At 40.5% G+C, this 15029-nt stretch overlaps 1 protein-coding gene across 1 annotated transcript in view; it reads right to left on the minus strand.

Moving 5' to 3' along the window:
* Window positions 1–15029, minus strand: part of FAM3B (FAM3 metabolism regulating signaling molecule B) — an 86959-nt gene that overhangs the window by 35568 nt on the left and 36362 nt on the right. The window contains exon 3 of the mRNA XM_042781838.1: window positions 9006–9129. Coding sequence (XP_042637772.1) covers window positions 9006–9129 — 124 coding nt within the window. The remainder of the gene's footprint in view (window positions 1–9005; window positions 9130–15029) is intronic.

Genomic DNA, 15029 nt, shown 5'->3' on the forward strand with positions numbered 1-15029 from the left:
TCCTTCAAGGCTCAGGGGTCCAAGATTATCTTCTGTGTCTGTGTTAATTGGTTTCCCTTTTCTTTGTTGAAGAGGGTCTGTGCAATCCTTCTGCCTGGTCCGCCATCTTGCCCCGCCTCCCAAAGCTATAAATCTTTATGGAAGCAGACTACTACATCTTTCCCCTGTATAGTGGCTTGTGAGTTTGAACTGCCAACCTTTTGGTTAGCAGCAGAGTACTTTAACCCCTGTACACCAGGGCTCCTTTCCATGCTTTGAAACAGTGACTGTTGCACTGTAATATCCTGCTCCTTACATGTTCAACTGGGTCCCCCTCAGAGTCTTCTAGGCTTACTGCTTTTTGGAGGAATAGGTCTTCCATAATTTTATAGAATATTCCATAAGAATTTGAAAAGCAGCAAAAGGAAACTTCAATACCTGATAATGGAAAATTGAGTAATTTGAACCCATCCATTGAGGAAAACAGAAAAGATACGAAAAAAGTGTAAAAATCTGCTTTAATGCATTAGAGAGACCTAATAAAGCAGTAATGAATTCCTAAGTCAAGATCTGGGCGAAGACTAAATTCCAAGGTGGTGACCCCAGAATTTAAAGCTACTTTTACCTTAGGAGCTCTGGTGGTGTAGTGCCTTAGGCACATGACTGCTAACCAGAAGGTTAGCAGTCCAAACCCACCAGCCACTCTGCAGAAGGAAGACAGGGCAATCTACTTCCATAAAGGTTCACCACCTTGGAAACCCAAAGCAGGTTGCTATGAGTCAGAATCAACTGGATGGTAGTGAGGTTTTCTTTTTTTTAACCCCAGGAAGGAGCCCTTGTGGTTACAGTGTTAAGTGCTTGGCTGCTAACCAAAAGGTTGGTGGTTGGAACCCACTAGCTGCTCCATGGGAGAAAGGTGTGACAATCTGCTTCTGAAAGATTACAGCCTTGGAAACCCTACAAGGCAGTTCTACTGTGTCCTACAGGGTCACTATGAGTTGGAATCAACTTGATGGCAATGCGTTTGTTTTGTTTTTCATACTAGGAACATTGGCTGATTCTAGAATAGGTGCCTAACAAACTGATAACTAAGCACTTCTGATCACCACATGTGACCAGGGAGACAAAAGTTGGAAGCCAGAGCCCATCAAAGGTCAAAGGCATGGGAACCCCCCCCCCATCTTATTTGGGTTGGGGATCATAAGTGGTTCAATGCTAAAAGTGAGAGTGAACTAAAATCAGAACTTGTATGGACTGTACCTCAGGTTTGAAGCAACTTGATGGACTACAAAATTCAATCCTTAAAATTTATTCAGGCCATCCTGTTTTGCTAGTGATTCCACATCCCTGACAGAAACAACAAAAATCTCCAAAAGAAGATGATAATATCATCCTATTTTTAAAAAAATTCTCAAATGTATTGTTGCACATACTATCAAAAGTAACTACGCACACAAGGAAAGAGGCCAACATGAAACAAAACCCAGTGGGAATCAACAAAAACAATAGGTAATAGTGATAGACATATGAGGGCTGTATAATTATCCAACACAGGCAGTCTGCTTTTGTAAAGATTTATAGTCTTAGAAACCCTATGAGGCACTTCTACTCTATCCTAAAGCGGCATTGTGAATTGGAATTGACTGGATGGCAGTGGGCTTAGTTCTGGTTTGGTATTTAAATAAGTAATATAAACACTGGAAAAAACAATCATTTCATGTGACTTTGATCACAGTACTTTGCACACTCTTAACGAGCTATTTTGAAACATAAAGAGAACTGCAAAGAAATCTTAAATTCTGGTAGCACAGTGCCTAAGGTACTTGACTGCTAACCAGAAGGCTAGCAGTTCAAACTCACCAGCAATTCCTCGGAAGGAAGGTTGGACAATCTACTCCCGTAGCGATACTGCCTCAGAAACCCAAGGAAGGGTCGCTATGAGTGGAAATAATGTCTAACTTAGAAGTCTATACTCAGCCAAACTCTCAAGCAATTGTGAGAGTTGAATGAATTACATTTTAAAAATGTAAAATCTATGAGAATTTATCTCCCTAACAACCCTTTTCTCAGAATACTAATGAATGATGTGCTCTAGCAAAATAAGGGAGGAAACTAAGAAAGAGGGAGACATTGAATCCAAGAAACAGGGTCTCCAACTTAAGAGAGAGGCAAAGGGAAGACCCAGGATGATGGTGGAAATTTGTTGTTGTTGTTGTTATGTGCCGTCGAGTCAGCCCTGACTCATAGCGACCCCTATAGCAGGCCTGAAGAACAACCCATAAAGCCTGGAGCAGGATACAAGCTCTAGGAGTAAAGTCAGTAGAAGATGCAATTGTCGAGTACTTAATGTGAGAGGAGATATATTAAAAAAAAAAAAAAAAAAAAACTTAGGGATTAAACTAATGGTAAATACAAGGAATCCTTGGGTGGTGCAAATGGTTAATGTGTTCAGCTCCTAACTGAAAGGTTGGAGGTTCAAGTCGACCCAGAGGTGCTTTGGAAGAAAGCCCTGTTGATCTGCTTCCAAAAAACTATGTTCCTCAAAGAAGAATGAAGAAAACCAAAGACACATGGAAACAATTAGTCCAAGTGACTGGTACACCATGTGATCCTCAGCCTATACGACTATGAGACCAGAAGAACTAGATGGTGCCTGGCTACCACTGTCAGCCACTTGGACGGGGATCTATGTAGGAGGTCCTGGATGGAGTGGGAGAGCAGTATGAAACAAAACTCAAAATCATAAAAAAAAAAAAAAAAGACCAGGTTTGCTGGTCTGGTAGAGCGTGGTAGAACCACTGAGACTATGGCCCCTAGCTGCTCTTCAGGTCTGGAATTGAACCCACTCCTGTGGCTTCTAACCAAACAAAAGACAGGCATATGAGCTAACATTTACATCAGGTAGATACACTCCTTGGAGAGAACAATCATGGGAGAATAGAAGGGTTGTGTATGCACAGGAAGACATCTTGGGGGGCAGGAGTGCATGGGAGGGAAGGACATGGGGAAGAGGTAACTATGGGGAGGAAGTGGGAGGGGAGCTGTTGCATTGTGGGAAACTGCAGTCAATGTCATGAGACAAAGTGTATATGAATTTGTGAATTTGTTCTGTAAATTTTTACCCAAATTACAATAAAAATTTAAAAAAACAAAAAACTATGTTCTGTAGAGCAGAGTTCTACTCTGACACACATGGGGCCACCATCAGTCAGAGTTAACTTAACGGCAACTGGAAGAAAAAGTACATGGAAAATCAAGCAAGCAAACAAACAAACAAAAAGACAAGGAAAGTAACTGCTGTAGACATGCTTCAGTAGTGAAAAACATTTGCTTAGCCATAATAATGTAAATGCTCAATTTGATCAAAGTTACAGTATAATAATATAATTGGGAAGATGGTAGGAAAATAGGACAGTAATCATATAATGGTGGAAAAGAGCTAAATCCTCCACTACTTAGTGGAAGTCAACAGATAATCCATAAATTTGGAAAATAGAGGAGCAATAAAAGCCTTATTTAGAGATACGGAAATAAGGAAGTTGCTGTTAAGTTGATTCTGACTCATAGCGATCCTATAGGACAGAGTAGAAATGTTCAATAGGGTTTCCAAGGCTGTACTCTTTATGCCCATTCCAAAGAAAGGTGGTCCAACAGAATGCAAAAATTTTGGAACAATACCATTAATATCACACACAAGTAAAATTGTGCTGAAGAGATTTCAAAAATGGATGCAACAGTATATTGACAGGCATCTGTCAGAAATTTGGGCTGGATTCAGAAGAGGTCATATTGTTGTTATGTGCTGTTGAGTCGGACCTGACTCATAGTGACCCCTCCTTGGGTTTCTGAGGTGGTATCACTATGGAAGTAGATTGCCCAACTTTCCTTCCGAGGAGTGGCTGGTGGGTTTGAACCACCAGCCTTCTGGCTAGCAGTCAAGTGCCTTAGGCATTATGCTCCCAGAGCTCCCAGAAGAGGTCATGGAACAAGGAATATTAATGCTTATGTCAGGTGGGTCTTGGCTGAAAGCAAAGAACCAGAAAGATGTCTACCTGTACTTTATTGACTGTGCAAAGACATTTTACTGTGTGGATCATAAAAATTATGGATAACATTGTGAAGAATGGAAATTCCAGAATACTTAATTGCGTTCATGAGAAACCTGTACATAGACCTAGAGGCAGTTGTTCGAACAAAACAAGGGATACTGAATGGTTTAAAATCAGGAAAGGTGTGTGTCAGGGTTGTATCCTTTTACCATACTTATTTAATCTGTCTACTGAACAAATGGTACAAGAAGCTGGACTATATGAAGAAGAACACAGCATCAGGATTGGAGGAAGCCCTATTAACAACCTCTGATATGCAGATGACACAACCTTGCTTGCTGAAAGTGAAAAAGACTTGAAATACTTACTGATGAAGATGAAAGATAATAACCTTCAGTACAATGCAACATAAAGAAAATGAAAATCTTTACAACTGGACCAATAAGCAATATCATGAGAAATGGAGAAAAGAATGAAGTTGTCAGGGATTTTATTTTACTTCGATCCACAACCCATGCCCGTGGAAGCAGCAGTCAAAAAATGAAATGACACATTGCACTGGGCAAATTTGCTGCAAAAAACCTCCTTAAAGTGTTAAAGAGAAAAGATGTCACTTTGAAGACTAAGGTAAGGTAAGGTGAGTACTTAGCCAAGCCATGGTATTTTCAGTCGCCTCATATGCATGTGAAAGCTGGACCATGGATAAGAAAGATTGAAGGAGAATTGATGCCTTTGAACTGTGGTGTTGGCAAAGAATACTGAAAATACCATGGACTGCCAGAACAATGAACAAATCTGTTTTTGAAGAAGCACAGCTGGAATGTTCCCTTAGAAGCAAGAATGGCCATACTTCATCTCACCTACTTAGGTCATGTTGTCTGAAGGGACCAGTGCCTGGAAAAGGATATCATTCTTGTTATAATTGGTCAGCAAAAAAGGGGAAGACCCTCAATGAGATGAATTGGGACAGTGGCTGCAATCATGGGCTTAGGCATAGCAAGGATTGTGAGGATGGTGCAGGACTGGGCAGTGTTTTGTTTTATTGCTATGAGTTAGTACTGACTCAATGGCACCTAATAACAACAACATCTTTCTCCTGTGGAGCACCTGGTCAGTTCAGATGATTGCCCTTTTGGTTAGCAGCTGAGGACTCAACCAGTGTCACCAGGGCTCCAGGAAGGAGAGACTGTTTAAAGAGTTAGAAGTGATACTGGGAACATTTCAGGCACTCAGTCAATGTTGAGTATATGAAAAAAAGATTGGCAGAAAATAGCTTGTCTTTCCGTGTGAACCTGTATGTTTTCTTTTATAAGACAATGAGGTCTTTACAACCCAGTGTTTTTGTTCCTTGAGTTCATGAAACACAAAGCTAAATTCAATGCAGAGATAGCCTCTGCTCTGGCATCTACCCACATTTATTACTCTATTCCTTGCTTTCATTTGCAATTGATAACGATTTAAAAATACTGCTTGAGAGCAGATAAGCTTTCTTTTTGTCATACATATTTATATAAATGGTTGAGACAGATAAAGATTCAAACTAGTCTACTTAGCATTCTCTATGTGTACTAGGTTAGAGTCCTGGCTCCTCCACCTATGAACTGTGTGAGGATGGAGAGTTATTTATCTCTCTATGACTCAGTTTTCTGGTCTGTATCATGGGGATAAAAACAGGACCTAGCTCACAGGAAGGCAGAAGTTAAAATGTATAAATATGTTAATATGTCTTATATGAGTGCAGATGTGTTATTACACCATGGTTGGGAGAAGGCTTATGGCTCTGCTGAACAGTAGAAACGCTCATCTTTGGGATTTGATTGCGGAGTTTGAATGACTCTCCCTCAGTTGGTAAGATTCTGGATGAGCAACTCCACCCCTCCACCCATGTCAGGCCACCATTCCCCCTACACCCAGCAAGCCTTCATCTCTCCTTTACCATGCAGAGACTAGCTCAGTTTTCAAAGTCCAACCTATACCTTATCTCCTCTGTGAAGCTCTCTGGAATCCCACAGCCATACACAAAATTGCCATTCAGTGTTTAGCGGATATTTGAAAAATTTGTTTGTTCTCTCTAATTATAACTGGTTCTTAATGGTAGGGAGAGTGATTATACTTCCCAGGGGACATGTGGCAATATCGGAAGACATTTGTAGTTGTCCTAACTCAGGGAAGGGGTGTTCCATGGCATCTAGTTGTCGGGGGTGGGGGAAGCCAGGGATGCTGCTAAATGTCTTATAATATACAGAACAGTACCTCATGACAAAGACTCATGTAGCCTAAAATGTCAATGGTGCTGAGGAGAAACCCTGAACTATATTATAAGCTCCTTGAAGGCAAGAATCAAGTGTTTAATCTCATTGTTCCCACCACTGAGTAGCTTACAGAAGCTTGTTCATCTGTCATTAAATGCTTATTGATAAACTTCCTGGCTGATTTAAGCATGTCTTAAATAAATGATATACCTGCAAGGGGGAGGTGTTATTTCTACTCAATCCAAAAAAGATTAAATGAAGGCTACTATGAGTAAGGGAGTCCCTGGTTTTTACAAATGGTTAACACACTTGGCTGCTAACTTAAAGGTTGGAGTTTGAGTCGACTCAGAGGTGTCTCATTAGAAAGATGATCTACTTCCAAAAAACCAGCCACCGAAAATCCTATGGAGCACAATTCTACTCTGACACACACAGGATCACTATGAGTTGGAATCAACCCCATGGTAAATGGTTAAACTGGCTACCACTGTTGTTAGGTGCCTTTGAGTCAGCTCCAATTCATAGCAAACACATGTAAAACAGAACGAAACAATGCCCAGTTCTGTGCCAGCCTCATAATCCTTGCTATACCAAAATCTATTGTTGCAGTCACTGTGTCAATCCATTGCATTGAAGGTCTTCTTTTTCTCCGATCCTCCACATTACCAAGCATGATATCTTTCTCCAGGGAATGGTCCCTCCTGACAACATGACCAACACAGCTGAGATGAAGTCTGGCCATTCTCGCTTCCACAGAGCACCCTGGCTGCACTTCTTCCAGGACACATTTGTTTGTCCTTCTGGAAGTCCATGGTATTTTCAATATTCTACACCAACATCATAATTCAAAAGCATCAACTCTTCTTGGGTCTTCCTTATTCATGGTCCAGCTTTTACATGCATATGAGGTGATTGAAAACACCATGGCTTGGGTTAGGGGTACCTTAGTCTTCAAAGTGACATCTTTGTTCTTCAGCACTTTAAAGAGGTCTTTTGCAGCAGATTTGCCCAGTGCAATATGATGTCTGATTTCTTGACTGCTGCTTCCATGGTTGTTGATTATGGATCAACATAATTGTTGTTGATTATGAACTCTTTGACAACGTCATTATTTTCTCCATTTATTGTGATGCTGCTTATTGGTCCAGTTGTGAGGATTTTCGTTTTCTTTATATTGAAGTGTAATCCATACAGCAGACTGTAGTCTTTAATCTTCATCAGTAAGTGCTTCAAGTCATCTTCACTTTCAGCAAGCAAGGTTGCATCATCTGCATATCATAGATTGTTAATGAGTCTTCCTTCTATCCTGATGCCATGCTCTTCTTCATGTAGTCCAGCTTCTTGGATTATTTGCTCAGCATATAGATTGAATAAGTTATGAGTATGGATTATTCTAAGATAGTTTAAAGTGTGCAAAGTTGAAAAGACACAATTCATGCCCTGAGTATTCCACAATCTCTTTGGGAGTATGAGACAAACATAGAGACAAATTAATTAAAATACAGAGGGAGGTAAATGCCATAAAAGCAATGCCAAGTGTTGTGGGCAGTAAACCAACTAACAGCCACAAAGGATGGTATAGCTAGACTTGGAAAAAGGGGGTAGGTAATGAGGAAAAGATTTGTTACTTATTATTAGGAACAGTCTGCCCTTTCTATCATCTGTACTCATTATTGAATTGTCTAAGCATCCATAAGCTAGGTGGATGAGAGTTGCAATGATGCATCAGACAGTCACACAGGATCTGAGACAAGCAGGTATGTCAATTGAAAAGTAAAACACTTCTACCCCAATCTGTGTGGGACAGGACCATAGAATAAAACAGAAGGAAAGCTGTGTGAGCTGAATTTTTGTGTTTCTATGACTCTGTGAGGCAACTGAAAAGGATCAGGCACACCTAAGTCATCAAAGAGACATCTCTGTTTTTTAAAAAAACTTTACAGAGCTCTTTTGCAGCAGAGTTGTACAACTCAACATGTCATTTGATTTCTTGACTGCTGCTTCCACAGAAGAATTAATGTGCTTGAACTGTGGTGTGAAGGAAGAATATTGAATACTGAACCCGTGGACTGCCAGAAGAATGAACAAGTCAATTTTAAAAGAAATACAACCAGAGTGCTATTCAGAAGCAAGGATGGTGAGACTTTGGCTCACTCATTTTGGACATGTCATCAGGAAAGATCAATCGTTACAAAAGGACACCATGTTTGATAAAGGAGAGGGTCGGTGAAAATGGGAGAGACCCTTGATGAGATGGTTTGACACAATAGCCATAACAATGAGCTCAAACATATCAACAGTCATGAAGATGGCACAGGACCAGGCAATGTTTCTGTTATACATGAGGTTGCCATGAATCGAAGCCAACTTCATGGCAATTAACAATACAAAAAATCACAAAAATAACTCTGTAGAATGATGCCCCAAATTCAAAGAAAAGTAAAACATATAAACTAAGTAAGGTCTGTTCTAACTGCTGTCAAATGAAAGTATCAAACCTTTTAACCTGGGGACACATGAAACCATTAGAGACAATTACATTCTCCCCCAATGAACAAAGTGGGTTTTCTGTTTTCCTCAGTATTCTGTTGAGCCCTCTGCTCTGCACATTTTGCCTGAGATCAAGAGTATGCATTTTCCTCTTATTGGTAGACTTGCTGCATCAAAGAGTGGAAAAGAATCAAATACAATACTTATTTTTTCTTTTTTTAAGACTTATACTTACAGCTCATCCTCAAAGCAGATTTTGGCATACTTGTCCCTCCCACCACCACTGAGCAACCGGTAGGCATAGGTGTTGGGGGGACATGGAGTCCAGTGGTCACATTTCTGTCTTTTGGGTGCTGGGGCTGTAAAGAACAAGAGCATAATAGTCTGCATCAGATGATTATTTATCAGAGGAACCCAACTCCTGACGATGAACACTATCTGTCCATCCCACCACTCCACAGGAGCAACTCCCAAAGATGGTAGGGAAAATCTGGGATAGGGTTTCCAATTTTCATTGTTACTGTTAGCTGCCACCTAGTTGGCCCCCAACTTATGGTAGCTCCATGTACAATAGTACTAAACACTACCCGGTCCTGTGCCATCCCCCATGACTGGTAACAGATTGGATTATTGTGATCCATTGGTTTTCCACTAGTTGATTTTTAAAAATACATCACCAGGTCTATCTTCCTAGTCTATCTTAGTCTGGACACTCCACTGAAACTTGTTCAGCATAGTAACAAGACACAAACCTCCACTAACAGATGGATCAGTAGTAGCTGAGCGTGAGGTACACTGGCTTGAAGAATTCTACCAATGAGCCACCAAAATACAAAACATTAATTTTTAAACAGCACACATATGGGAGATGGAGTTTGGAAGAAACAAGGGTGTACATCAGTAACTGTAATGCCCAAAGTACTGCTGGGGCTTGGCTCACCATGGTCCAAGACACTCACCCAGTCCACGTCAGCCAGGATGAGAAAACAGTTCTCCAGGCGGCCCTCATCACTGGTATCTTATCCTTTAGCTATTCCTTCCAGTGTCACCTGGTGCTTTCTCTCACCTCAACTCTCTAGCCACTCAACATTGCCTAGCCCTGCCCTGCCTTATTTATTTTTTCTTAGTACTTACCACTTTCTAACATTGTACCATTCTTTTTTTTTTTTTTTTTAATTCATTATAAGGGAAAAATTTTTTTTTTTTTTTTTTTTTAATTCATTATAAGGGCAAAGATTTGTTTTTGTCTTTTTCTTTTTTTTTAAACCACTGTAGCACTGAGCAATGTATGGTACATGTGGTTGCTCTATAAATATCTATTGGATGAATGAATGAGCATTGGGACCCTCGGTGTTAAAATCTGAGTGGATGGCAGGCAGGTGACAATTGACATGGACACAGGGACAGGTGTCTTGCCCACAACGCAGGATCAGCCAGGGACCTGTGGTCACTACCTTCAGAACATATTACTGCAACTCTATTAAACTCTGATCAGTTTTTATTCCTATTGATTCTGTTGTTGTTAGCTGACATCAATTTGGCTACAACTCATTGTGATCTTGTGTATAACAGAATGAAATGTTGCCTAGTCCTGCACCATCTTCTTGATTGTTGGTATGTTTGAGTCCATTGTTGTAGCTATTGTTGTCAGTCCATCTCATGGTTTCCTTCATCTTCATTAATCCTCTACTTTACCAAACATGACACCCTTTTGTAGCTAGTGGTCTTTCCTGATGACACAGCCAAAATAAACAAGCTGAAATTCACCATCCTTGCTTCTAAGAAGCATTCTATTGATTGTACATTTCTTAGATAGAAAAGTCCATGAAAAGTTTATCTCTCCTTATTTAATTTCTGTAGAAAAATGAAAGTAATAAACAAGCAGAAAAAAGAAAAAGCTCCACATATTTCTACTTTCAAGAATTGTCAACATTTTACCATTTGGTATGTGTCCTTGAAGCTTTTTCTATACATGCAGAGGGTATGTGCCAAGTTGGAAAACACAGATTAAATTTAGTTAGATAGTATGTTGCTATTATGGATTGAACTGTGTCCCCCCAGAATAGCAGAATAGACACAGAGATGCACACAGGGGGAAAACAGACACCATGTTAGGACTGGCTGCAAGCCAAGGACTGTCAAGGACTGCCAGCCAACACCAGAAACTAAGAGAGAAGACTGCTGAAGGAATTGACTCGGCAAAGACCCTATTTAGACTCTTAGCCTCTAGAAATTTCAGAAAATGAATTTTTGTTCTTTAAAGTCATCCACTTGCCTTGTTTCTAAAATTTATAGAAAACTCCAAAACCTCAACAACAAAAAGACAAACAATCCAATTAAAAAATGGGCAGAAGACATGTATAGACACTTCACCAAAGAGGATATCCAGGTGGCCAACAAACACATGAAGATATGTTCATGATCATTAGTGATTGTTGTTGTTGTTGTTATGTGCCATCGAGTCATACTTGACTCATAGCGAACCCTCCTTGGGTTTCTGAGGCAGTATCACTACGGAAGTAGGATTGCTCAACCTTCCTTCCGAGGAGTGGCTGGTGGGTTTGAACCGCCAGCCGTCTGGTTAGCAGGCAAGTGTCTTAGCCACTATGCTACCAGAGCTCCCTCATTAGTGATTAGAGAGATGCAAATCAAAACAACGAGGTATCATCTTGCCCCAGTACTAAGAGCAAAGTTCAGCAAGACAGAAAATAACAAATGTTGGTGAGGATGTGGAGACATTGTGACTCTCATATGCTGCTGGTGGGACTGAAAAATGATACAACCACTGTGGAAGCAGTATGGTGATTGCTTAAAAAGTTGCAATTAGAAATACCATTTGATCCACAATCCTATTACTAGGAATATATCCTAAAGAAGTGAGAACCAGAACAAGAACAGATATATGCACACCCATGTTCATCACAGCACTATTTACAATAGTAAAAAGGTGGAAACAACCTAGGTGCCCATCAACAGAAGAATGAATAACCAAACTATGGTACATACACATAATGGAATACTATACAACCCTAAAGAATAATGCAGAATCTGCAAAACACCACAAAACATGGATGAACTTGGAGGACATTATGCTGAGTGAAAGAAGTCAACCACAGAAGGACAAATACTGTATTAGTTTATTACTGTAAAAAGTCAAGGAAAGGTTTATATATGGAAAGAAAGCTTCTTTGTTGGTTACCAGGGGTGGAATGGGAGGGGAAGGAACACTGATAGCTAGGTAGAGACAAGTATTGATTTGGGTAAAGGGAAGGGCTATGTACCAACTGTGAGTGATCAACACAGTAGTATTTATGAAGAAGAAGACATAGAGAGGTACATAGGAGGTACAGACAACAAAGATGAACCCTGTGTGTATACAGTACTGCATTATCAGGTATGGCAAGCATTGGTCTATGGGTGGATAAATGGGTGGACAGGCTGAATAATCAGATTTGTCTAGGCAGAGGGGAATGTGACCATTACCATGTATACGTTTAGCAGACAATGTTCCCACATGAGTATTTGTATGTGCTGTAAGATTGTTCAGGTGTACAGTAGAGCTGACAAGGGACAAGGTTGTGTTGGCTTCTTGGCCACAGCCAGCTACTCACAGGGAAAAAATAGTTGGACCTGTGGGTTCGGGACCATGGTCACAGGGGACATCAGGTTCAATTGGCATATCATACTACAAAAAAATACTGCTCCACATCCTATTTTGGTGAGCATCAACTGGGATCTTAAAAGCTTGCAAGCAGCCATCCAGATGCAATGATGGATCTCTCTTCATCTAGAGCAAAGAATAATGAAGTAAACCAAGATGAATGGAAACAATTAGTCCAAGGGACTGATAGACCATGTGATCTTCAGCCTATTTGACCTTGAGACCAGAAGAACTAGATGACACCCAGCTACTCACTGTCAATCACCCAGAGGGGGATTGGTGCAGGAGATCCTGGATAGAGTAGGAGAACAATGTGGAACAAAACTCAAAATCATAAAAAAAAAAGGCCAGGTTTGCTGGTCTGATAGAGCCTGGTGAGACCCCTGAGACTATGGTCCCTAGCTACCCTTCAAGTCTGAAATTGAACTCACTCCTGTGGCTTGCAGCCAAATAATAGACCGGCATATGGGGTGAACGCTTATATCAGGTAGATACACTACTTGGAGCTATCAATCACGGGAGAACAGAAGGGCAGGGAGACAACTTGGGGGGTGGGGTGGAAGTTTATGGGAGGGAAGAACAGAGGGAAGAGGTAACTATGGGGAGGAAGTGGGAAGAGAGCTTTTGCATTGTTGGGAATTGCAGTGAATGTCATGAGACAAAATGTGTATGAACTGCTGTATGGGAAACAAATTTGGTCTGTAAACTTTCACTCAAATCAATAAAAATTTTTAAAAATTTAAAATTAAAAAAAGATAGTAAAATAAATAAAGTCACTCATTTGTGGTATTTTTATTATGGCAACATCAGATAAATGAGACAATTTCATTACTTCAATTAAAAAGATATATATTCAAGATTTATTTTCCCTCCCAAACTCCAGATACCTTTTTAGATGGCCTACCTCTAAATTTATGAAAAGGTTCTAAAAATATAGTAGTTTCCCATTGCATCTAGTATTATGGAGACTCTTGTTGTTGTTGCTGTTATGTGCTTTTGAGTTGGATCCGACTCATAGCAACTCCTCCTTGGGTTTCCGAGGTGGTATCACTATGGAAGTAGATTCCCCCACCTTCCTTCTCAGGAGTGGCTGGTGGGTTGGAGACTCTACAGTGTCTTTATTTTAGTTTCCTCAATTTAATAATTGGGCCCTTTACTCTAAACTTAGAGGTACTTCACCTAAAAGCATATTGAGCACAGCATTTGAAAGTGTAACTAACTAACCAGAGTTTCTGTTTGAGTTACATTGTGAATGTAGTTAACACCACATAAGTGTTCACTTAAAATTGGTAATAATGGGGGAAGTGTGTGTCCCATTTCCCATGTTGCTTTGATTCAGCTCTGACTCATACTAATCTTATATATAACAAATGGAAATGTTACCTGGTTCTGCACCATCTTCACTGTCTTGATGTTTCCGGGTAGCACAAATATTTAACTGCTTCCTAATGGTTAGGTTGCTAACTGAAAGGTTGGAGCTTGGAATTCAGTCATAGGTGCCTCAGAAAAAGGCCTTGTGTCATACTTCTGAAAACTCAGCCACAGAAAGTCCTACATATAATACCCTGTATATGTATCTTGATTTACAGGCATCTGTAATAATAGATTACACATCCATCCTACCTGTAGCTTGTTATTCCTCCTTAACATAGGTGTCTTAGTTACCTAGTGCTGCTGTAACAGAAATACCACTAGTGGATGGTTTAAAGAACGGAAATTTATGTTCTTACAGTTCAGGAGGCAAGAAGTCTGAATTTCTTGTCTACTAGTAGCTTCAGTTGTTGTTGTTAGGTGCCGTCGAGTCGTTTCCGACTCATAAAAACCCTATGCACAGCAGAATGAAACACCACCCGATCCTGCACCAGCTCCGTGATCCTTGCTATATTTGAGCCCATCGTTGCAGCAACCGTGTCAATCCATCTCGTTGAAGGCCTTCCCCTCTTTCATTGACCCACCATCTTACGAAGCATGACATCCTTTTCCAGGGAATGGTTCCTTCTGACAACATGACCAAAGTAGGTGAGACGAAGTCTGGTCATTCTCGATTCCAAGGAGCATTTTGGCTGAACTTCCTCCAGGACAGATCTGTTAGTTCTTTTAGCAGTCCATCGTACTTTCAGTATTTTTCGCCAGCACCACAACTCAAAAGCATCCACTCTTCTTCAGTCTTCATTATTCATTGTCCAGCTCTCACATGCATATGAGGTGATTAAAAATATCATGGGTTGTGTCAGGTGCACCTTAGTCCTCAAAGAGACATCCTTGCTCCTCAGCACTTGAAAGTGGTCCTTTGCAGCTGACTTGCCCAGTGCTATACGTCATCTAATGTCCTGACTGCTACTTCCATTGGCGTCGATTGTAGAACCAAGCAATGTTTGATTAATTTCCACATTTTGTGGGATCACCTTTCTTTGAAAAGGGTACAAATATGGATCTCTTCCAGTCAGTTGGCCAGGTAGCTGTCTTCCAAATCTCTTGGCATAACCCAGTGAGTGCCTCCAGTGGGGCATCCATTTGTTGAAATATCTCAATGGGTATTTTGTAAATTCCTGGAGCCTTGTTCTTCGACAATTCCTTCATTGCAGCTTCGACTTCCTC

Source organism: Orycteropus afer, unplaced genomic scaffold, assembly GCF_000298275.1.
Source record: "Orycteropus afer afer isolate SDZICR_OR568_19922 unplaced genomic scaffold, OryAfe1.0 scaffold00179, whole genome shotgun sequence".
NCBI lineage: Eukaryota > Metazoa > Chordata > Mammalia > Tubulidentata > Orycteropodidae > Orycteropus > Orycteropus afer.